The 26,409-nt window shown below is 38.9% G+C and overlaps 1 protein-coding gene across 8 annotated transcripts in view; it reads right to left on the reverse strand.

The window, feature by feature from the left end:
• The window catches only part of RALGAPA2 (Ral GTPase activating protein catalytic subunit alpha 2), a 334,286-nt gene that overhangs the window by 251,821 nt on the left and 56,056 nt on the right, over positions 1 to 26,409 (reverse strand). For all 8 annotated transcript variants that reach the window (XM_058563323.1, XM_058563324.1, XM_058563325.1 and 5 more), the window contains 2 exons: positions 16,229 to 16,286; positions 1,250 to 1,293 (listed from right to left, as the gene is read on the reverse strand). In XM_058563323.1, coding sequence (XP_058419306.1) covers positions 1,250 to 1,293; positions 16,229 to 16,286 — 102 coding nt within the window. The remainder of the gene's footprint in view (positions 1 to 1,249; positions 1,294 to 16,228; positions 16,287 to 26,409) is intronic.

Raw genomic sequence — 26,409 nt, forward strand, 5'->3', positions numbered from 1 at the left:
CCATGAAGCCCTGGTTCATTGGGATAGGGCAGCTCTCCGGCTTCCATGCCTCAAGTCCCTACTCTATTCTCTCCAACACCTTCGCCGTGCTCTGAATGGTCGGCATCGCTTGGCAGAAAACCTTCAGATAAGCAGATGTGTTCTTTTGCTTCCTCTACACTTACTTTCAACTTCATCCCATTCCTAGAATTCATAAACACTGGTACCTTCATTTCTATACTCCTAAATGGCCGAAAAGATAATGTCAATAAAGGAAGTTATACACACAAAAGAGAAGAAAAATATGTCAGATGCAGCTGAAAGATGTAGTAAGCTCCAAATGTAGGCAACTGAGGGACTGCTTGATCTCTTTTCAATTACGCCAAGGTGGTGCTGATTCCTCCGGAGGAAGTGTGCGAGCCAAACACGGGGCTCTGCAGGAAAGCCAGGAGGAAGAGAGCCAAAAGAAAAGAAAGGAAAGAAGAAAAAGCTTGGTTGACGCTCCATAGAAGTCAAATACACCAAGACAGACACTCTGTCTGTGACAGTGCTACCCCATCAACAGTGGAATCCACAGCGCACCTTCAGACATGCTGGCGGACTCACCGCTGCTCTGCATAAACCTCCACGCCCCTGACACTGTCCTCCTCTCCCCATGCAGGCAAAATAACTACCAGGGTGAACAGAGTCAGGCACCTTAGCTCTAAAGCTCAGAGAGGAACTGGTGCACCCCCTCCCCTTTTCCGATGATAAAAGTGAAACAGTTAGCACCTTCCCATGGTTCCTGAGCTATACACAGCAGAATCAAATTAGAACTCAGAATTCCAAACTCCAAATCTCAAGCCACTTTCTCCTAACAATATTTAAAACGCCTATCACAATAAGTTAAGATGTAAGAATAAAAACTGTAACAATATTTGTCATATAATTTCTCAAACATAAAAACTATAATTTTTGTTTTTTTTTTGCTGAGGAACACTGGCCCTGAGCTCACACCCATGCCCATATTCCTCTATTTTTATATGTGGGACGTCTGCCACAGCATGGCTTGGTGAGCAGTGCATCCGTCCGTGCCCGGGATCTGAACCTGAGAAACCCGGACCATCGAAGTGGAGCACGCAAACTTAACCACTACACCACCGGGCTAGCCCCTTGAGTGATTTTTAAAGATCCTTTCTTTTTTCAAAATGGCCTAACTTCGTCACCTTACGGCATTAATAAATTTAAGAGTAATGAAAAATGCCATTACATTTTCTTCTAAAATAAATACCTTAATAGAATTTCCAGTGTGTAGAAGCTTCTTTAAAGTTGAGCCTGAAAATTTAAAACAATGAATTAGAAATACAGTATATGAATGCATATTTAAGATCTATTTTTAAAAGATCAGTGTTAGAAAGAAAAAACGTACTTATGACAAAAGACATAATTTTTAAAAAATAAAAGGAAGAAGGCTCACCTTCAGAAGCAAAGCAATGTCATAGAAGGAGAGATGTTTTCAGAACAAAAGTACTTTAAGAATGAACGTCTTCAAAATTCTTTTACAAGAGTCAAAATGACTGATATTAAGGTAACCCAAATGCCCACAGTGTATTATGTGCACATCTCTTGTCAGGCATACAATGAATGATTTTTTTAAATCTCTGAAGGTAAAAATAATATAAAACTACCACTCATAAAACATTTTTACAAGAACATTTTACAAATATTCCAGACAGCATGTTTCTCTCCTTGCAATGACAACCACATTTATGGGTTTGGTCCATCAATAAATCATCTAGCAGAGCACTTTGGTCACTTGTCAAGGAGAGGGAATCAAGGCTTACTCAGAACTACACCAGTCAACTGCAAAAACTTTGGTGCTGCAGCCCACTGTACTGAGAGAAGTCTCTCTTCTGAGGATGGAAACATATTATCTATTATTCTATAAATGTGTTCATGCCCTTAGTATGGAGATGGCTTGGCAACTCCAGCTAAATATCTTATGTAGCCTCTAAATAGGATCTTAACTTCAAGAAAGGAAGTAATCTTTTAAAATAAAAATATATTGAAAGTCTTAAGCAAGAAAATCTTTTCTCCCAATCAAATTTTGAGGAAACAAATTTAGATCTCCTGATGAAAAGTTTTGTGCACTATTTAAAAATTGTATATCACATCACATTTACTTCACCAACATATTTCAAAGAGATGTTGCACCAAGAAACAGACCCAGTGTCTCAGTGATTGCTACAGGTCCTATCTAGGTGGACAGATACACGCATGTCAGTTAAATGCATAACTCTAGGAACTCATTAGCCAGAACAAGCCCACTAACTACCTGAAGGAACCTTTTCTAACTGCTATACTGTTTATAATACCTAACACTGGGGCTCAGTGGAAACTCACCGTTGTCATGACTAGGTTACAGCACTAACACATGACTGGTTTGTAATTGAGAAAGGAAGTTAAAGTGCCCTCCTCCTTCTCCTTCTCCAGTCACCAAACCACGTCCAGTATTTTTTGGTCTAGAGTCACCATTTACCAGGCTGGGCTCTCTCACAGCAAAGCTTCAAGTGCCCGCGCTCATGAAGGATTTTATCCCATACCTTTCCTCAACCTAGGGCCTTCTCCCTTGCCTCGGTGTTTATCCATTGTTGGACAAAGTCCGTTCTGCCTCAGTTCAATATTTGCTTCATTATGCCTATGAGGACCTCACAATGCTTGGCAGGGCCAACAGACACTTCACCTCCTGGGAGACTCAGGATAAAGTCTACACAGACAGTTCTCTTCCCAAACATCTGACAAATCCATTATCTTGCAACATATTCTTGGAAACACTTTCTCCTGATCATTGGATGTGACTGCTGGGGCCCGTCAGTCTTTCTCTTTTTGGAATGGGGCCAACATTTTTATTTTTAACTTTTAACCCACTCATAGTTGTCTATATCAACTCTTCCCTACACAGGGAGGAGAAAAATATACATGAAAAGAACCCAGATTTGGGAGCCAGATTGCTAGGGTTCAAATCTAGGTTCTGTGCTTACTGTGTAATCTGGGTCAGTTACTTAATTTCACCATGCCTGAGTTCTCTCATCTGTAAAATGGGATAATAACAGTGTCTACCACAGAGAATTGTAATGAGGTTTAAATGACCTAATATATATAAATGCTTAGAACAGTGTCTGGTACATGGAAAGCACATTTTCCTCAGAAAATAGGCCATCAGCTATTCTCTAAGGAACTCTTTTTTAATAGGAAAACATTAGAAAGAAATATTTGTGCAGTAGGCGTACACAGCAGAGGGTTTCAACTTGAGACCTGAGAGCCTAGCCTGGCCACTTTAGGTATTTCTCAAGACCCAAAGTTCACAAAGATATTTCTACTCTACCTTTACCATTATGAAATTGTTTTCATTTTAATCTCAAAAAGTTTCTCTCTATATATCATTCCTGTTTGGATTTTTAAACTCTTCATCCAAACTATGATGATACCCACCCCCATCCCTTTTACATGCCTCTTCAACCCTACTGGTTGCCATTTACATTGATTCATGTGAAAAAAGAATAAATAAATGAGTAAATAAAATCTAACTCATTGTACTGATTCTATGAACTTCTAACTTCTATTGACTAACTTTTATTGTATTTTAACAATAAATATCCTTTGAAGGTAAGTCTTATTACCTTTGAGGAGGCAGTAAGACTACCAGGGATGGGACTAGGATGAGAAGAGGAAGGGCTCTGCACAAAATTTAAGAGGGTACCAAAAAACACAGTAATCAAAATAAATAATATTTTAATGCAATAGTTTTTAAAAATAAAAAATCAGTGCAAAAAATCCATGATGAACAATATTAAAATTTTAAATAAGTATCAGTGTTGAGCTGAGCCATATCAGAGCCTGAGGTAAAAGGAAAAATGTGTACCCCTATATGTATGTTTTTATGTATTATAATGGTTTTTTTCCAGAACATTAAAGTAGTTGAAAAAATATTAAAAAGTAAAAAAGCTCAATCTTGAAAAATCGAAAAGTATTAAAACTCACATTAGTTTAAATATTTTATTTATCACACAAAATGTATTATAATTTCATTTTCCTGGCTTTAATGGAAGCAAATTCACCAATATTTTCAAAATCTACTTCTTTGCTTATCTCATTTTTCAATTGTGAGAATTGCCATGCTTGACAATTTCTCCTGACAAAATGGCAATCTTTTAAAGATATTTTTAAGGCCACAAGTTCACAAAGATATTTCAAATCTAACTTGAACATTATAAAATCTTTTCTTATTTAATTTTTTAAAAACTCCCTCTGTATATCATGCCTCAAATCAATTAATAAGCAACGGCAGTGCACAACCAGGGAAGGGGCAAGAACACAGAGAAACACCCTCTGGGGTGCCGTGGTGCAAGGTCTTCTAGAAGCTGCCAGTAGAGCAGGACACAGAACTTTCCAGCACTACAATATCTACACCAAGCACAAGGGAGCAGCAGTCCACTGGAGGAATTTGAAATTAACAAAAATTTTCTCAAAATGAATCAAGGATCTAAATGTGAAACATATAAATATAGAACTCCTAGAAGAAAACATAGGTAAAGATCTTTATGATCTTGGGTTAGGCAAAAATTCTTAGACATGACACCAAACGCACAATCCATAAAAGAAAAATTGATAAATTGGACTTTATCGACACTAAAAATTTATACTCTCTGAAGAACACTATTAAGAGAATGAAAAGACAAGCCAGAGATGGAAAGAAAATATTTCCAAGTCATACATCTGATAAAGCACTTATATTCAGAATATGTAAAGAACTCTCAAAATTCAATATTAAGAAAACAACTCAATTTAAAAAATAGGCAATAGATTGTAACATACACTTCACCACAGATATACAGACAGCAAATAGCACATGAAAAGATGCTCAAGATCATCAGTCATTAGAGAAATGCAAATTAAAACCACAATGAGATACCACTACCACTAAAATATAAAGGCTGACCATACTAAGTGTTGACAAGAATGTGGAGTAACTGGAACTCTCACACTGCTGGTAGTAATGTAAAATGGTACAACCACTTTGGAAAACAGTCTAGCATTTAAACATATGCCTTTATATGACTCAGCCATTCCATTCTCAAGAGATAGGAAAGCACATGTCCACACAAAGACTTGTACACAAATGTTTACGGTAGCTTTATTAGTAGCCAAATACTAGAAATAACCCAAATGCCTATCAACAAGTCAACAGATAAACAAACTATGGTATATCCATACAACAGAATACCGTACAACTCAGAAATAAAAAGGAATGAACTATTAACATATGCACCAACACAGATGAATCTCAAAATAATTATAGAGTGAAAAAAAGAAAAGAGTATACATTGCATGATTCTATTTCTATAAGACTCTAGAAAATCAAACTAATCTATAGTGACAAAAAGCAGATCAGTGGTTGCCTGAGGACTAGGGGGTAAGGTGGGGAAGGGTGGGAAAGGAACATGAGGAAACTCTGGGAGTGATGACTATGTTCATTATCTTGCTTGCACAGGTGTATACTTATGTTGAAACTTGCCAAAATGTACATTTTAAATATGCACAGTTTATTGTATGTCAATTATACGCCAAAAAAGCTGTTTTTAAAAAAAGAAAAAAACAGAGCAGGTGGACTGGAAGTGATTGAGTTAAAGATCAGAAGGATGGAGGTTATGGTCAGACAGAGGTCTGCATGACGACAAGGATCCAGAAGAGAAGTCAGGAAGCCACAGAGGGGGAGGAGGTCAAGGGGCTGATAGGTAACTTGGCATGAAGGAAAAGGACTGGGAGAGGGCTAAGCCATTTAAAAAAAAAAGCAAGTGAGCAGGAGATCAGAGACGTGACAGCAACAAGGAGGGACAAGGTAGCATAGTCTAGGGGGAGAGGTTTCCACAGAGAGGGTGGTGGATGATGTCTGGAATTGGCTTTGGATTAAAAAAAAAAGACCATGGAGGACGTCAGCATCATGGCGGAGTGAGCTTTCCCGTGAATTCTTCCCCCACAAAATACAACAAAAGTAACAGCCACAGACAAACAACGGAATCCCAGACAGTCAAAAGCTGCAGCGGAGGGATCCACACTGCCGCACATCTGAGAGCGGAACGTGCTGGGCCCCCGGAGGAAGTGGGGAGAGGTAAGGAGAACTCCGCTCCCTCCCCATCAGATCAGCGATCCGGTCCGCGCGGCTCCCAGAGAGGGGGGAGGGGCGGCCCTCGGCGGGAAACTGCAGCTCTTCGGGCGCTCTCAGCCAGTGGGAAACTCCCGCACAGAGGGCTCAGAGGAGCCACAGGGCTACCATCAACATCTGAGCAACCCAGAGAGCGGATAAAGAGGGGCAAACGAGAAGCCTCCCACGTCAGGGACCCAGAGGGCAAAAGAGAGAGCTCCCCCCTCCCCACAACCCGGAGTCTGCAGCTCGACCAGATCTAGCGGTCCGAGGCAGACCTGAATAAATTGGACTGGACCCGTGGATCGCAGTGGGGAAAAGAAACAAAACAAAACTGCGGATCGCAACAGAAAAACTGGGGCAGAGCGCAGGGGGCTTAGACTACACAGCCCTTCACCACCACACAGTGGCGGCAGGTGGAAAGTGCAACCAGAGAATTCCAGGATGAGGAAAACCAAAACCAACACAGGAACCACAATGCAAAAATATATGAAATCACCAGACCAGAAACAAAATGACAAGCAACCAGAAATCAACCCCGAAGACACAGAAATCCATAAACTAAATGACAGAGATTTCAAAATAGCTATCATAAAAACACTCAACGAAATACGAGACAACACAGACAAACAATTCAATGAGATTAGGAGTTTCTTCACAAAAGAGATTGAAATCATAAAGAAAAACCTATCAGGGCTGATGGAGATGAAGAACACAATGGAGGAGATAAAGGAGAATCTGGAATCTTTAAAGAACAGAGCTGACAATATGGAGGAAAGAATTAGTACTTTAGAGGATAGGAATACAGATATACTCCAGATGGAAGAAGAGAGAGAACTAAGACTAAAAAGAAATGAAGAAAGACTCCGAGAAATATCGGACTCTATTAGAAAATGTAACATAAGAATTATAGGTATTCCTGAGGGAGAGGAGAGGGAAAGAGGAACAGAGAGCCTATTCAAGGAAATAATAGATGAAAATTTCCCAAATCTGGGGAAGGAGCAGGAAATACCAGTAAGCGAAGCCAACAGGACCCCTATATATATTAACAGACAAAGGCCTTCACCACGACACCTAGTGGTAAGGCTAGCCAGGGTCAACGACAAAGAAACAATATTAAGGGCAGCTAGACAAAAACAAAAAATAACGTACAAAGGAACTCCCATCAGGCTCTCAGCGGATTTCTCAACAGAAACTTTTCAGGCTAGAAGAGACTGGAATGATATATTCAAAATACTAAAAGACAAAAACTTTCAGCCAAGAATACTCTATCCAGCAAAAATATCCTTCAAATATGATGGAGAAATAGTAACTCTCCCAGATAAACAAAAGCTAAGGGAGTTCATGGCCACGAGACCGCCACTACAAGAAATACTCAAGAAGGCCCTCAGGCCTGAAAACAAGAAGAGAAAGGGAACACAAAGCTTGGAGTAAGGAGAAAAGTAGGCAGACAAAATCAGAGAAATAGTAGATCTTTACCGGAATAGGTTAGCAACCACTTAAATACTAAACTCAAAGATCAAAGGAAGAAATTCACCAAAAATAAATTTAACCTCATCACTGTAAACACACAGCCACAACACAAGATAGAATAAGGTATAACAAGAGCAACTTAGAAGGGGAAGAGGAAAGTGACTGAATTGACTTAGTATAAGGAAATAGGAGGCTATCAGATAATGGACTATCTCATACAGAAGATTTTTTGCCCAAACCTCAAGGTAACCACTAAACAAATAATCAAATTAAAACCACATATGATAAACAAAGAGAAAACTAGAAGAATCATAAGACAGAACAACCAAACTGAATTGGCAGTCCAAAACAAATGGGACAAGAAACAAAGGAAATGCAAAAGAACCAGAAAATAAGTGACAAAACAGCAACAGTCAACCCTCATATTTCAATAATTACCCTAAATGTAAATGGATTGAACTCTCCAATCAAAAGATACAGAGTGGCAGGATGGATTAAAAAGCAAGACCCAACAATATGCTGCCTTCAGGAAACACATCTTAGCACTAAAGACAAGCACAGGCTCAGAGTGAAAGGATGGAAGACAATACTCCAAGCTAATGGCAAACAAAAGAAAGCAGGTGTTGCCATACTCATATCAGACAAAGTAGACTTCAAGATAAAACAGGTTAAGAAAGACAAAGAAGGGAAATATATAATGATAAAAGGGACACTCCATCAAGAAGACATATCACTTATAAATATATATGCACCCAACATAGGAGCACCAATGTACATAAAACAACTATTAACAAACCTAAAAGGAGAAATCAACAACAACACAATAATAGTAGGGGATCTTAACACCCCACTTACAGCAATGGATAGATCATCCAGACAAAAAGTTAATAAAGAAATATTAGACTTAAATGAAAAACTGGACGAGATGGACCTAGTAGACATATACAGAGCACTCCACCCAAAAACAGCTGACTACACATTCTTCTCAAGCGCGCATGGAACATTCTCTAGGATAGACCATATGTTGGGAAACAAAGCAAGCCTCAATAAATTTAAGAGGATTGAAATCATAACAAGCATCTTTTCAGACCATAAGGCTATGAAACTGGAAATGAACCAGGAAAAAAAAACTGGGAAAGTGACAAAAATGTGGAGATTAAACAACATGCTACTGAACAACCAATGGATCATTGATGAAATTAAAGGAGAAATCAAAAACTATCTGGAAACAAACGAAAATGATAACATGCCATATCAAACCATATGGGACGCAGCAAAAGCGGTCCTGAGAGGGAAACTCATAGCGATACAAGCCCACCTTAACAAACAAGAAAAAGCCCTAATAGGCAACCTTAAATTACACCTAACAGAACTAGAAAAAGAAGAACAAACAAAGCCCAAAGCCAGCAGAAGGAGAGAAATAATAAAAATCAGAGCAGAAATAAATGATATTGAGACCAAAAAAACAGTAGAAAGGATTAATGAAACAAAGAGTTGGTTCTTCGAGAAGATAAACAAAATAGACAAACCCTTAGCCAGGCTAACTAAGAAAAAAAGAGAAAAGGCTCAAGTAAATAAAATTAGAAATGAAAGAGGAGAAATTACAACGGATACCATGGAAATACAGAGGATTATAAGAGAATACTATGAGAAATTATATGCCAACAAATTGGACAATCTAGAAGAAATGGATAAATTCTTAGACTTATACAACCTCCCAAAATTGAACCAAGAAGAAATGGAGAATCTGAATAGACCAATCACAAGTAAAGAGATTGAAATAGTAATCAAAAACCTCCCAAAAAATAAAAGTCCAGGACCAGATGGCTTCTCCAGTGAATTTTACCAAACATTCAAAGAAGATTTAATACCCATCCTCCTCAAACTATTCCAAAAAATAGAGGAAGATGGAACACTTCCTGAATCATTCTACGAGGCCAACATCACCCTGATACCGAAACCAGACAAAGACAATACAAAGAAAGAAAATTACAGGCCAATATCGCTGATGAACATTGATGCAAAAATCCTCAACAAAATATTGGCAAACCGAATACAACAATATATTAAAAAGATCATACACCATGATCAAGTGGGATTTATACCAGAGACGCAGGGATGGTTCAACATCCGCAAATCAATCAACGTGATACATCACATCAACAAAACAAAGAATAAAAACCACATGATCGTCTCAATAGACGCAGAGAAGGCATTTGACAAGATACAACATCCATTTATGATAAAAACTCTCAATAAAATGGGAATAGAAGGAAAGTACCTCAACATAATAAAGGCCATATATGACAAACCCACAGCTAACATCATACTCAACGGGGAAAGACTGAAAGCCATTCCTCTGAGAACAGGAACGAGGCAGGGCTGCCCACTCTCACCACTCCTGTTCAACATAGTACTGGAGGTTTTGGCCAGAGCAATTAGGCAAGAAAAAGGAATAAAAGGAATCCAAATAGGTAACGAAGAAGTGAAACTCTCACTATTTGCAGATGACATGATTGTATATATAGAAAACCCTAAAGAATCTGTTGGAAAACTGTTAGAAACAATCAACAACTACAGCAAAGTTGCAGGGTACAAAATCAATCTACAAAAATCAGTTGCATTTCTATATGCTAATAATGAACTAACAGAAAGAGAGCTCAAAAAGATAATACCATTTACAATTGCATCAAAAAGAATAAAATACCTAGGAATAAATCTTACCAAGGAGGTGAAGGACCTATACAATGAGAACTACAAGACATTATTGAGGGAAATCCACGATGACATAAAGAAATGGAAAGATATCCCATGCACGTGGATTGGAAGAATAAACATAGTTAAAATGTCTATATTACCTAAAGCAATCTACAGATTCAATGCAATCCCAATCAGAATCCCAATGACATTCTTCACAGAAATAGAAAAAAGAATACTAAAATTTATATGGGGCAACAAAAGACCCCGAATAGCTAAAGAAATCCTAAAGAAAAAGAACAAAGCAGGAGGCATCACAATTCCTGACTTCAAAACATACTACAAAGCAATAGTAATCAAAACAGCATGGTACTGGTACAAAAACAGACACACAGATCAATGGAACAGAATTGAAAGCCCAGAAATAAAACCACACATATACGGACAGCTAATTTTCGACAAAGGTGCTAAGGACATGCAATGGAGAAAGGAAAGTCTCTTCAATAAATGGTGTTGGGAAAACTGGACATCCACATGCAAAAGAATGAAAGTGGACCATGTGCTATCGCCATACACAAAAATTAACTCAAAATGGATCAAAGACCTGAAGGTGAGACCTGAAACTATAAAACTCATAGAAGAAAATATAGGCAACACACTATTTGACATTGGGTTTAAAGGAATCTTTTCGGATGACATGCCTACCCAGACTAGGGAAACTAAAGAAAAAATAAACAAGTGGGACTTTATCAGACTAAAGAGCTTTTATAAGACAAATGAAATCAGAATCAAGATGAACAAACAACCAACCAGCTGGGAGAGAATATTTGCAAAACATACATCTGACAAGGGGTTGATCTCCATAATATATAAAGAACTCACACAATTGAACAACAAAAAAACAAACAACCCGATCAAAAAATGGGCAGAGGAAATGAACAGACACTTCTCCAAGGAAGATATACAGATGGCCAATAGGCACATGAAAAGATGCTCAACATCACTAATCATCAGGGAAATGCAAATCAAAACAACACTAAGATACCACCTCACGCCCGTTAGAATGTCTATAATCACCAAGACAAAAAACAACAAATGTTGGAGAGGATGTGGAGAAACAGGAACCCTCATACACAGCTGGTGGGAATGCAAATTGGTGCAGCCTCTATGGAAAACGGTATGGAGATTCCTCAAAGAATTAAAAATAGAGATGCCCTATGATCCAGCCATCCCACTACTGGGAATCTATCCAACGCACCTGAAATCAACAATCCAAAGAGGCTTATGCACCCCTATGTTCATTGCAGCATTATTCACCATAGCCAAGAAGTGGAAGCAACCTAAGTGTCCCTCGACTGACGATTGGATTAAGAAAATGTGGTATATATATACAATGGAATACTACTCAGCCATAAAAAAAGACAAAATCGTCCCATTTGCAACAACATGGATGGGCCTGGAGCGTATTATGTTAAGTGAAATAAGCCAGAAAGAGAAAGACAAACACTGTATGATCTCACTCATATGTGGAATATAAACCAACACATGGACAGAGAAAACTGGACTGTGGTTACCCGGGAAGTGGGGGTGGGGGGTGGGGGGTGGGCACAAGGGGTGAAGGGAGTCATATATGGGGTGAAGGACAAACAAAAATGTACAACCCAAAATCTCACAATGTTAGAAACCATTAAAATATCAATAAAAATGTAAAAAAAAAAAAAAAAAAAAAAAAAAAAAAAAAAAGACCATGATCTCACCCCAATACCCCCGAGGGAGACAGGCGAGCCTCAGAGAAAACCCAGGTTTCGGTAGCCAGGGAGACAAGGCAAAAGACTTGAGGTTGTAGAGCTGCTGCTTAATTCAAGAAGAGGTCTTTCAGAGGGCAGAGCACAAAGAAGAGGGAAGGAGGGGAAGAAACACAGATCAATGATGGTGAAAGCACCGCAGAGGGGACTCCGGGAAGACACCAAGTGAGCTGAAGGGGCATTAGGCCCATCCACCCCTGGTGGGCACAGAGGCATGCAGGGTCCTTGGATTTAGCTCAGCCTGGCTGTGATGCATCTTTGAGGTAGTCTTAGTGTGGAGTGGATGGGGAGACCCTGCTCCCTCAGGAAGAGTGGACTATGGTGTGGCTGACTGTGAGGGACACAGGGAGGGCTGTCAGACTCAGGCTCTGAAAGAGAGGTTAGAGCCCAGTGAGCAGTAGAAACTTCGAGAAATGAGCCTTCTCAGAGGTTGTGTTCACATCCCAGGGAATATGAGGCCACTGGGTAGCTGAAGGAATAAAGCCAGAGACACTCTTAAAAAGTCATAAACAGGGGCCACCCCGGTGGCTCAGCGGTTAAGTGCACGCACTCCGCTTTGGCGGCCTGAGCTTCGCGGGTTCGGATCCCTGGTGCTCACCGACGCACCGCTTGTCAAGCCATGCTGTGGCGGTGTCCCATATAAAGTAGAGGAAGATGAGCATGGATGTTAGCCCAGAGCCAATCTTCCTCAGCAAAAAAAGAGGAGGATTGACACTGGATGTTAGCTCAGGGCTAATCTTCCTCACCAAAAAAGAAAAAGTCATAAACAAATCTGCAGTGTAGTTATGTATGCACTTGGTTTTTATACTACATGAGAAAAACCTAGTTGAGCAAACCAGATTTAATAATGATTCAAATATAAAAACACATATGAATAATACTGTATTCTGTATTTAGCACTATGCACTGAATGGGACAGGAAATCTGCTTTCTAGAGGCTTGTGAGCAGTAAACCCTCTTAAAGCAAACTTACGTAGAAGTTGAGTCCTGTACTGATAACACAGGGCACATGAAGGGGTGCCATAGACTGCCCTTGCACCAAATATCCCTGGTTTGCTGATGTGCCATTCTTGGTCATCTCCTCACTCCCTTTTAGTTCTCATTATTGCACAGAGAGAAGGCTTCAAGCAGCCACCTTTATCCACCATGATTTACTGGCCTAAAAATGACTTCAAGAATAATTTGACAAACAAATTTTTTCCATTTTAATCAATAATGGAAATTTACAAATAGGTGAGTAGCTGGTTAGCACACATCACAGAGTCATGAGTGTTGTATCAGCCACTTCCCTAATCTTCTTACTCTCCAAACATCACTTGAAATAGTATCTCTAGATGCTTGGAATAATGAACCAGTGTTCATTTCACATTGCAAAACTTATAGTTCAAATATGCTTCCTCATTCAATGATTTATAGCAAGGAGCCAGGATTAAAAACCTTAAACAACGAGAAATTGACAGACTATTTTTTCCCTCTAAAAACAGTTTTAAGAGAAATAGAATGCCTCTCTGCTACAGATAAAACAAGGTGGCATGATAAGAAACAGACTTCAAACACTGGCAGTCGATATTTCAAATTATTTTCTTCCTTCTCAGGGTACAACGTGGCTATTGGTAGGTCTGAGAGCTGTTCAGACTAGCAGAATACAGGAGTTGCTCTTTTTTTAGGTTTCTATGCTTAGTAACACTGTCATCTATAGTGAGGACAGGAAGCATGTTGAATCAGTGGTGTGTAAACCAAGCTTCAAGGTTCTAACCCAATATTTCAGAGTACCTTGGTCACTACCAGCTGCAACAACACTTAAAATTGAGAAGTTTACACAGCAGTGTTCTTCCTATTAGGTAGGGAATACTAGACATCTGGACTGCAAAAAATCTAAAATAAGGAATATTAGATACCTGGAATGTCAGGTACTGACCAGTGAAGAGCTTCCCGCCCTAGCTTCAGAGGCTTTGCAGAAGTCAAGATGCCAATCCTAGGGAGATATTTAAGGCACATTCCTTTCCTTTGAAATCTAACGTTTCCTTATAGTTTCCTAGTTTCTACAACTAACTTGGCCAAGACCTTGAGTGACAAATGGTAACAGTTTTCATAAATCCAAATAAACTGGGAAGAATGCAAGAATACATACGGTGAGGAATGTAAAAAAATGTGTAGAATTACAAACTCACAAGCCCTTATCAGCAATTTCAAAATCCAAAAAACTATGAAAACTGAAGCTTTTTGTGTGTAATTCATTAGTGGACAGGACCTGACCAGATGTGAACTCATGTGGTGGCAATACCTGACTAACCTGACTGAGGCTATTTTGGGTTTAGTTATCCCCTTGATGATGATGACTCACATTTTAGGCTACAAAAATAATACCTCTCTTGGTTACAGGAGACCTCTGGACAGTACCATCATGTTAATGTTTGTTGTATATCAATGCACCATACTGCCATTCTACAATATGAAAAATTCTGATTCCAAAGCACATCTAGCCTGAAGATCATCATAAAAGAGACATGGATCTCTATAAACACCAATTTCTACCCAGTTTGACAAATCATGCAAAAATATATTTATCTGAAAAGAGCTTGTTTGATTAGAGCATTAAGTATATAAGCATCAATAATAAGGATGATTTTATAGCAAATGCTCATACTTCAGCACTCTAAAATATGACTCATTCTGACCATGTTATAGAGCCAGTTCATTCTACACACAAACTAGATAAACAACACCTGTTCTTATGATGGCTCAGGAGACCTAGCATTCTGCAATCCCAATCCAAGAGTCACTGTGCTCAGGAAGATGCCATTAAACTGGGTAAAAAACTACTTGTACCAGCAATTTGACTGTTTTATTTTTACTTTAATTTAAATACATAAGGCCAAAGCATCAATTAAGCGGAAACACTGTCAACAACTCTCTAAAATTTAAAGAAAAACTTTCTTTGTGAGTTTGAAAGATTTACAAACCAAGGCACTATCTTTAAGATTCATTCATTCAAAATAGGTGTATTTACTATATATACTTTACTTTCTTTACATTTATAACATATAACTTAAAATAATTCAGTTTTTAAAAGAGTCAGTTACATTTTTCACATAAATAATCCTAAATTAAATTTAAAATTCTCAATTTTGGAATATCCACTGAACGTGCCATGTTCTTTCAGGTTCCATGTCTTTTACACATTGATCTCCCAGCTAGAAAGCACTTTCCACACTTTCTACACTCATCTTTCAAGGCTCAGATCGAAATTGCCTCTCTTGAAGCCTTCCTCAATTCCTCTGAATAGAATTACTCAACTTTTCTTCTTTGCTACCATTACACTTCTTTTACAGGGCCAATTATACTGTAATTTTTTTTTCTCATCTAACTCTCACTAGGCAATCAGCTTAAACAATAGAAAGATAGTGAGACATTCTTTGTTTTTGCCCCAGAACTTTGCACACAAATATCTCTCCCTCAATAAATACTTGAATGAATGAATGATCAAATAGTTAAGATTCCATTATAAGGTTATGCTCTCCTCAAATATGATCATCTGGTAAGGAAGAAAATGTGATCACCTGGTAAGAAAGAAAAATTGTAGGACTAAGCCAGACATTCTTTAAACAGAAGGTAGAATTCATCGTCAATACCACAAATTTCTCCAGTTGTGCTGTGGATATTAAATTGAGATGAAATGCTGTTCGATGTCAAAATCTGGACAGAAAGGGCAGCCACAGTAACTTGCTTTATTTCAAGTTTCCTCTTGCTGCCGCGTTCTAAAGTATTGATCCTAGATCAATGTTTCTCAAACTTATTGTGAAAATGTTAAAAATGCAGACTGTGATGCGGTAGGTCTGGCTGGGGCCTGAGATTCTGCATTTTCTAACAAGCTCTCAGGTGAGGCTGATGCTGCTGGTAGCACTTTCAGAGCAAGAGATAGATATTATATTTTCCTCCAAGTCCAGGTTGGACTCGTCTCAGTTGTAATTAGCATACCCTTGTTAATATTACTTGCTATAACCTATCTTGATGGTGTTAAATACATAAAACATTACTGAAAATTCAATTGGAAGAAATTCATATTACTCTAACATTTTAAAATTGTTCTTACCTATACTCTGATAATGCCATCGAAAGAAAATTCGTTCAGGTAGAAACTGCAGTATCTTCTATAAAACAACAAAAAAAATGTATAAGAGAAAATAAACTACAAGTGAAATTACACATTTTCATGATAGGCCCATAGTACTTGCTATCTATATTTCAGAAAAGAAAAAAAACTCTTTGTAATAACATCAGTACTGCACTTTATCCTGCACCCCTATAGGATAGTTTCTTTTACTTGCCCCAGGCAAGCTCCCTTCCCTGAATGTTTTATAGAGATTACTGTCCCAAGTTCAATTCACCCTAAAAGAAAATAAGAAAAAAAACCTACAATGATAATTTTATCTTAATTAAATCATAGCCATTGCTTAAATATTAAAAGAATAATTTCCCAAATGCCGGATTCCCCAGGCTTCTTCTCTTCCACCTTCCACTCCCATTCCCACTTCCCAAACACGCTTACTTACAGACACACACCACACAACGTGCACACGTGCGTCAAATCCCACTTAGTGGAAAATATCTACACACTAGATATCAAGCTTGGCATTTGAAATACAGACATAAATACGAATAAAATACTTAGTTCTTACTTCCAAGGGTTTCATGATTAATGGGCAAGAGAGATGGTAAAGAAAATATCATCCAGGAAAAAAAAAAAGACTGACAAGTTTGAGGTGCTACAGAGGTGAGGGGGAAAGCACCTCATCTCAGTAGGGGCCTCATGGAATGCTTCCTGAAAAAAGAGGACGCTTGAGCTGAGACTTACAGAGTTAATTAAATTAGCCCGGCAGAGAACAGAAACACAAGGAAGGGCACGTGAGAAGGCCAAGAGGCAAAGACAGCCTGCTGCCTTAAAGGAACAGCAGCAGCAAGAGGGTCCACTGGGCTGGGAGGTGGGTAAGGAGGGGAGGAGATGGGACTGGAGAGGCAGGTGAGGCCAGGGGTTAATGTTCTCGTGGAGCAGTGTGCAGTCCCTGAACAGGGTACAGCTGGAAGTGAATTTAAGATGGCTGAGAAGAGAGACAGAGCTACCAATGAAGAGGCAGTGATAGCACTTCAGATGAGGAATAAAATGGCCTGGACCAACATCAGCAAGGGAAAGAAGAGACGCGTATAAGTGATATTCAGAAGGTAAAATTGTCAGGATGGGCAGGTATAGTAGTTGTGGTAAATGGATGACTCAAGAACGACTCCCCAGTGGCTTAGTAAATGGCAATACTTTTATCTAAGGCATCAAGTCCAGAAAGAATCCCAGAATTGAAGCATATCAAGTTTGGTTCTGGACATCCTGGAATTTGAGGTATCAATGAACTATCTTAGTAGACATGTTTTTCTAGGCAATTGGATACATTGGTGGGGAGTGCAGGAGCAGGATTTGGATGGTAACAGGATACAGGTAGCAGCTGAAGATGTGTGTATATGAGATCCCTCTGGGGGAGAGCTTAAAATGAGAAGATGAGATGAAACCCTAGAGATATCAGTGCACTGAGGTTCCCCTAAGAAGGTAGAGCAGAAGCCAGAGACAAGTGTGCACAGGTCAAAGGAGAAACTTTTGATGTGAAACATTTGATGTTTATGCTTACTTGTTTTAAAGATTAGAAATACTTACGACTATTTACTTGCATAACTAGTTAGAAAAAGTTAAAGATGCTGGAAAATGTTGGAAAATTGACGCCATGTGACAAAGTGACTTCAGTATTAAATCCAGTGACCTCAATGCTATCTGTTGCCCAGAGAACCCACAACCTTTGTCAGCCAGACGCCAAATGCCAGGCAGGATGGATCCACCTATACACTGTGCAGAGGCAAGTGGTTCTTTGGGGGAAAAAAGATCAAAATAGGTCTTCACCTTGCAATATACACCAACATGAATGTTAGAAGGATAACACACAAAAGGAACTAAGTGTAAAAATTTGGTTATATATAAGCTCCATTACATTAAAAGGGAATCAGAAGTTAGAAAAAAAAAGTTCCCTATAGAATATTTTAATAAGAACCCACGCGAGCACTGTCCTACCAACAGAATGTAAACCTGTACATCCCCATGAGCTGTAGAAGATGACACAGATGGGAGTGAAAACCCAGAGAGCTGTCTACAGATTACAGGAAAACGTCACAAGCCAAGAGGTTAGTACAAGAAAACCAATGACTCTGAACTGAGAATAAGGAGGAGGGTCTCAGCAGTCAGGCTGCTGCCAAGCCAAATGAGCAACTCTAGAGCCCAGAATAAGCACAATCTGGGGATGGGCTGGGAGGTTTCTAGGCTGAAGAGAGAAAGCCTCTATTTGCACCTAAGTTTTATGATTCTTTAGCTCCAAGTTCCATATGTTTGATAAACGAATAATAATTGTTGTAGGTTGAGTTCTCTGGGAAACAGACGCTGTGGTGGGGTTAGGAGTGCCAACGGTTTATTGGGCAGTAATATCTGTGAAAGTGCAATGAGGAAGCAGGATTGGGCAGGGAGCCTAAGACCACCACACAGCTGACAAATCTCTGCCAGCCTAGCAGGAGCTCCAGAGCAAAGACGGCCTGTTAGAGGAGCACCATGTGCCTGAGAATGGCTAGGCCCTTGTACCAGTGCCTTGCTAGGGCATCAGGTGGGCACTACGATGGAAGAGCATGATCAAAGCTAGAAAGCTAAAGGCATTAACAGCTGGCAGCTGGCAGCTGGGCACTCCACCCCTTGCAGCTGGGCAGCAAATTCTTTCTTGAAAAAGGATGTGAGCAGCACATCTCTATGTCTGCCACAATAATCTTCAAATTATTAATTAGAATATTCTCATAATATTAAGAGGCTGAAGTACTAAGAGAAGTGTACCCTACTTCAGGCACACGGTCTCTGCTGGCGTTGTTTCTCATCAGTTGGCTGCAGCCTCACATTGAAAGAAGCCTGGGCCCAGTGAGTCCTTCCCATACTTTTCCTGCCTCCTTCCATGTAGTTTACTCTTCCTGAGTAAATAACTGTAACTCATTGTCCTACTTTCTCATGCATTCTCCTCCAAGGGGATCTGGCACCCCAGCTATGGTCTAGGATCATCTTCTGATCCCATCTTGCCACTTAATTTTAAAATGTCGTATAGAAGGCACAAAGAAAATTACTCTAAAGATTCGGGATAGATCTTATCTTGGACTAGATGAATGCTCAGCACGCCCACTGTTCTTCAGATCTTTACTTTAGTCAGGAAAGCAATTCGGCACTGAATCATGCTTTTCAGCTTTCCAAAACACTTATCAGTCTTCTTGATTTAGGTTTATTTTCTTATCATGCAACAAAGAAAAACATCTTTTTAATATAATGAAAAATAAAGAACACAGCAAAATGATGTGTATCTAGATGCTTGGATACTAGTGGGCCACAAGTAGTCTCCAACTTGTTCTGAGGGCAGGCTTATCACCATCACCACTTCTGGATAAAAGTTTTCAGATTTACAAAATGGATGGACTTTAAAGACACTCAAAAATAAACTCAATAAGGTTTGGATATGAAACACTGTGCCCAATGTCTGAGCTATGAAAATATTCCCAAACAGACAGAATCTTATAAAACAATTCAAAGACTGAAACATCACCCACACTGATGCTTCTTTTTGCACCCAAATACTCCAAGGGCCATTTTTTATGCATTAAAGTCTACGAGGTCAATAAAAATAAAGCCCCACACAACCATCTGTGTCTAAATGCTAAGCCTGTCCCTCAGAAAGTCCCAAATGAAGCCTACCTTTACTGAGGCAAATACAGCATGGCATTTCTACTGCAGCCAAGATTCTAAGCTACACTACTGTGAATGCCACATAAGCTACTGACATCTTGTTTGTGGTTTCACTGGAGAGTAAAATACAAATAAAGAAAAAATTCAGGAAAGCCACACAGTGTGAATAAATATTGCTTTTCTGAAAAGCACATGGCTCTGTTTAATGCTCAGTGCTCAGCTGCATCTATATGATAATCCATTATAGCACATGAAATCGAAATTAGGTATTACTACTGATCAGCACATCAGGGAATCTGTCATTCTTTTAACTGATTATCCATAGTTCTTTTTTCTTCAGAACCTACTACATGACCAGGAATAATGTGAAATGTAAGCTGGAGTTTATACACGATGCTACAGTGTACTTTAAAACTGCTGATCTTCGTCTCATTTGTGTGGGAAACATTTTTTTTTTCAAATTATTACCAGATTATTGCAACATATCCCAGTAGATTCACACTTGATTTCAATGCCACTTAGAAGGGTAGCACAGTGCAGAATGAGAAAAATGTCATATACTAACTCACGTAATGTAATCTACTAAAACAATGGCCAACTAAACATGTTAAGTCCAAAAGTAGAGACTGTGGGGAGCAACTCTCCCTGAAACTAGCTGCATGACAAAGAGTGCTAGGTAAAGAAAATGTTGACCACGGAGAAAATAGAAAGTTTGGTTTAAAAAAATAGAAGTCTTAGTTACTTAACCTCTTGAGTAATAAATGTTCAGAAAACTTATGATGAGAACTGGGCAGTTAGGTTTAAAGGAGACATTCTATGAATGGCTGTGCTACAAGGATAGTCCGGTTTCAGGAGGACCCACAGGAGTAGAAGACCAGCAGCATGGATGCTTCCAGGGAGACCTATGGAGAGGGCAACTTGTTCTTCAGCTCTCTTGGGCCTGGCCATTCATCTCTTTAAAAATGACTCGACTTTCTAACGTGGACAAAATATTTTCATTGAACTCTGAGTGTCAAAGCTTGTTTGGAACCTTAAAATTTAAGAGAAGTAGAGCTAAAATAAGGAACTACATAATCTTAAAAATAAGATGACTACATTTTTAGCTAAAAAAGTAATGCTTTTCTTCTTATACCATCAATGCTTTCCCGTACAGTACATTATCTATCTAATCACTAGCCATGCTGTTCCTGAATAAGGAAAGCACAGTTCCATCTTCTTATACCTCTTTCATTCTTTAACACCAAACTCAAACATCACCTCTTGAGAAAGGCCCATGACAATCACACCTCTTACCACATCCCTCACCGCATGTCTCTCAGCTAAACGGCCGCAGGGCCTGCTCCACCACTAGATACTGGATTTCTTGAGAGAAGGGACCCTCTATTAGCCATCTAGTATCCCCAACACCAAGAACAGTGCCTGGTACATAACATTTCCTAATAAGCACTGCATGCACAAATAGAGGAATGAGTGAAAAATGAAAAAAAGGAATACAAAGGGAATTCTAATTTTAGTTCACATGTACAAGCAGACACTGAGAAATGCCCAAGTTTAAGGAAAGTGCTCATACTTTAACATGGTAGAAACAAGACGCTGGCAAGTAGGCACTTGATAAAGATAACTGAGAATGGAATTGTGCCTCCAAACATTACTGTCAACCTGCATACTTAATTAGATCATCACTTGAAAGGCAATACTTTTCTTGGCTAACAAAAAAATGAATAAAAATATTTCAAAAGAGAGACTAAAGTACAAGGCAAAGACATCTAAAAGGAATATGGAATGTACTAAAAAGAGAGGGGCATCTAATTTATCCCTTCTGTATTTTAGAAATTAACCAGTATTAAATGTCAGAAATCCTCATTAAGCAATGAAAACTTGGAAAGGGTAAAGGATCCCATCTACAAGCAAAACACTTAGAGGAATTACTCCTTAAAGCACAGATGAAACTGCAGAGACATGAAAGGGTGGAGGTGGTCCCTTTCCCATGACAGCAGAACATCCCTAGAATATGCAGCAAAGGAGGAGACCATCCTAAAGAGAAACGGAAATTCCTCCTTTTGAAATAGATTTGCTGAGAGAATGGGGTAATTTTTTAGTATTTCTGATTCACGTTCTTAAAAGATCCAAGAAGACACTGAATCTTTTTTAAGATCCAGGAAAATAAAGGAAGTAGATGCACAAATAAGTAACATTCTGAAATCAGAAAACATTACATGGAGATGAAAAACACGGAAAGCACGAATCTAGAGAATTCACTGCAGGGTCCCCCACTGTAACCCTGCACTGAGACACTGCGCATCATAAGGCCTCCCTAGAACTAAATAAGTTGAAGGGATAAATATTTAGACATAGCATAAATTCAACACATAATTAAAAATCTTACACAAATCTAAACAGAAGAAGTAAATTATCCACAAAGGAACAAAGATCAGGCTGACCCCGGTCTCTGCCTCTGCAACATTAAGCTCCAGAAGACAATGTGGTCAACTGCCCATTGCAGGCCAAGCCGAGTAGAATGGTCACAGAATACAGACACATGGAGAACAGAAGTCCCAGAGCAGACTAGGTACCTATGTAAGAATCCAGTCTATGATAAAGACAACCAGAGTAAACTATAGCTATTTTGAATAGCAAACAAAATTCAGAGTTTTGAGTTAAAAAGATTATGATTTGAAAATTATATAGCCAGCTATATATGTTTGGAGTTAAGAGAAAGATATTTTAGAGTTGGAAGTATATCAGCCACATACCTCACTTCTTCAACATACTGATTCATATTCCAGCAAATAAAGAGATTAAAATAAATAATCCAAAAAGGGTGCAAGGGTATAAACACTGTGACAGTGACTTACATAATTGGAGTTAGTATGATTATAAAAAATTGAGTAAATCCTCAAAATGATTAAAATAAGAGAAATAACATTCTAAAATTATTATAATAAAATAATCTGGATACAAAATGCTTACAGTAGCTTAGAAGTACAAAAGATATATGGGGTTAAAGTAAAAGCATCAAATACTGCTTTATATGGATAATTAGAAAAAAAGTTCCAAATAGTATTTTGTTAAGTTAAAGATAATATTAGAATGATAGCAAATAGGAAGTATATCTTCCAAATCACAAAGCATATTCCATAAAATGAAAGTCAGTGACCTCTCCTCCAAAAACCAAAGTATTATAAAAACAAAAAATGTTGATTATCACACAAAAAATAAATAGAAATGGGTTAAATTCCCCTACCAAAGACCAAGTCAATCAGAATTAGATTTCAAACACAGAAAGATTAACAATAAAATACAGAAAATGACATATCAGGTGCACATTGGCACAAACATACAGCAAAGCAGTATCGGCATCAAGTGCAAAGGCTGTAAGGGGGACAAAGGGAATCATTTCAAATAGATTAAAAATGTAATTCACAATTTAGCTTTAATACTCATGAACCTTTACATAACAAATAATATAGCATGAAAATGAAATAAAACAGGAACCAAGGGGGGAAACGCATTTATAATGGGAGATTTTAACACTCTATCTTTGACAGATAAAACAGGCAATAGAGTACAATATAGCAGATTTGAATATAGTAAGACTGGTTTACTATACACATACAGAGAGAGAGAAAACTTCACTTCACAGATTCTAACATTCATGAAGCATCTACTAAAATTTCTTTTTCTAATCCATGCGAATAAAACCCTCAACATAGGGTTTTAACCTCAACATAGGAGCTGCACAGGCCACAAGTAAACTCAATGTACTGGAAGTCCACCACTGAGAGCTTAAACTAAAATACTCTCAATTACTTGGGGGATTTTAAAACACTCTTCTGAGCAAGCTTCAAGTTAAAAAAAAAAAAAAAAACAAACACAGACACACGACTATAATTATAGACTAAAAATCATCAACAATGTAAATGCTATACAACAAAAATTGGTTAAAGCTGAAAGAAGAGGCAAATCTGTAGACTTTAATTTTCTATAATGCAAAAGAGAAATAAACGAAACCAAGTTTTAGAATCAAAATGTTGAAAAAGGTGTTTTAAGGAAGAAATCAATAAAAATAAAAGCAAAGCAATTTTCATAACAATAGAATCCTCTTCAAGTATTGCAAATCACTAAGCTATAGATAGGGATTTGAACTGGTAGTAGTGCAGATAATTAAAACAAATACCCTCTGAATCAACCATTTATTTGATTCATTAATAAATATTCGTATTAAGTGCCCCTTTTGTACCAGGCACCATGCAAGGGATTAGAGATAAAGAGAGATAGGACACTGTTCCAGCTCTAAAAGCTACAGCCCTAAGGGAATAAAAGCAAGACCATCAGGGATGTCAGTACCTGCACAAGGAAGTGAGTACAGATAAGGCACACTTCCAAAAGGAGACCATCCTTGAACTGAATCCTGAAAGGTACAGTGGAGTGAGCCAGGTAGAGAAGGGCATTTTAGGTAGACTAAGCAGCAAGAGCATCCAAAAAAAAAAGCCCTGCTGCTTTGTCTGTTGACCTTCAAAAGGTTGCCAGGGGGGCAGAAGTAAGGTGGTGACAAGGGATGGAGAGGGAGGCAGAGGCCAGATCAGGAAGGGCCCTGAAAGCCTCGCTGAGGACCTCGACCTTTGTCCTAAAGGCTATGGGAATCAGAATTACATTACATAGAGAGCATTCCAGGAGGGTGAGGGAGACAGAAGGGAGACAAGATGACAGATCAAAAGTTGAGTTAGCACGATACTCCAGTAGGGGAGAAACTGAGGCTCTGAACAAAGGCTGAGGTAGTATGCAAAAGAGGGTATCAAAGGACGAGATGGACAGAACCAGGGAGTGGAAACACTATCAATATTGATCAAAATAAACAGACAGGTACAGATAGGAAACCATCTTTATTAGGTACTAAAAATGCAATATTCAAAAACTTGGAAGCATAGGCACTTGACAGATTATAAGAGGTTATTTTTTCACTTTGCTTAAGATCATGCAAAGGTCTAATCTCTTTGTAAAGAAAATCAAATTGTACTAGACTCTTCACTTTTGTTTTTTTGTTTTTTGTTTTTTTTTGTGAGGAAGATTGGCCCTGAGCTAACATCTGCCAATCCTACTCTTTTTTGCTGAGGAAAACTGGCCCTGGACTAACATCCATGCCCATCTTCCTCCACTTTATATGGGAGGTCGCCACAGCATGGCTTGACAAGCAGTGTGTCGGTGTGCGCCCGGAATCCAAACCTGCGAACCCCAGGCCACCGCAGCAGAGCGCGCGCACTTAACAGCTTGCGCCACCCGGCCGGCCCCTAGACTCTTCCCTTTTAATGAGAGAATATCCAGCGACCTTCACAAATTCCCAAATTAGTAGCATATAATTCTATCCATAACGTGGTTTTGCCCTTAACAAAGCACTCACTAAAACAAATTCAAGAGGACTCTTCCTTTCACACAACGATCTCACATGGGAGATCTCAGTTACAATCAAATCTGCCACGCTCTTCTTCATTTCATGCAAGCTTCTATTTTCTAGCTAAAAACTGCATTTTTCAGATCTCTTCAGTTTTGGTACCAGTACAAGCAGCTGGCTGTCTTTTCTATGCCATTTTTCACAAAACAGAAAACAAAATTCACTTCCAGAGGGTTTCCAGGTAAGTGATGAGTAGAGAAATAACAAAGCCGCAGTGAGATGCCACCATATGGTTCAGAAACCATCCCAGAAACTCAGAGGAGTTAAATGCCCACCTCAGCACAATTAGAAAGTGTTGCAGACCTATACTAGGCTCAGAACTGGCCAATCTGCCAAGTTCACTCAGCAAGTGCCCAAGGTCTGCAGGAGCAGCTGGTGCACTGTAGACTTCAATCCAGACTCTCCCTTCCAACCTGCCCAGTGTCACAAGTGTTATCAAACACTAGGTGCCACTCTGTAAGAGCCACCACACTACACATCCAAACAAAACAAGCCATAGAAAATTTACAACATAGCAAATATTTGAACGACTCTCTCCTAAATTTATAAAAAAAGAAACCAACTCATCCAAATTGTGTTAACACATTAATTCCAATGAATTTAAAGGGAGAGAGAAAACTCTTTACATATCTTCTGCTGTTCTAACAATAAATACAACATGCTAGAGTTTTATTGTGAATTTTCCATATATTTAGCCCTGATGCGGTTTCTACTATCTGCCTTTAAAGGGTGCTTGGAAGCATTTGCTAGTGCTGCCTTCCAGGGGACCTGCTCCCAAGGGTGTCAGTTATCAACGAGTCGAGTGGCACACTGCGTGAGAGGGGCCAGCATGCCCGGACACTCAGGGTACCTGGGCTGCACAGATAATCACAAGAATGTAATTTCAGACTTCCACAAACATCTTGTCTTCAGTTTCCCCTCCCCCAAGGTGAACTGAGTAATTCAGAATATCCTGCTGGGTCAATCCCAAGTTTCTCACTTATAAGTCTCGAGGTATAAGGAAAACTGTAGTCTTGAATATTGAACT

This window comes from Diceros bicornis, chromosome 19 (genome assembly GCF_020826845.1).
Source record: "Diceros bicornis minor isolate mBicDic1 chromosome 19, mDicBic1.mat.cur, whole genome shotgun sequence".
In the NCBI taxonomy this organism is placed as follows: Eukaryota; Metazoa; Chordata; class Mammalia; order Perissodactyla; family Rhinocerotidae; genus Diceros; species Diceros bicornis.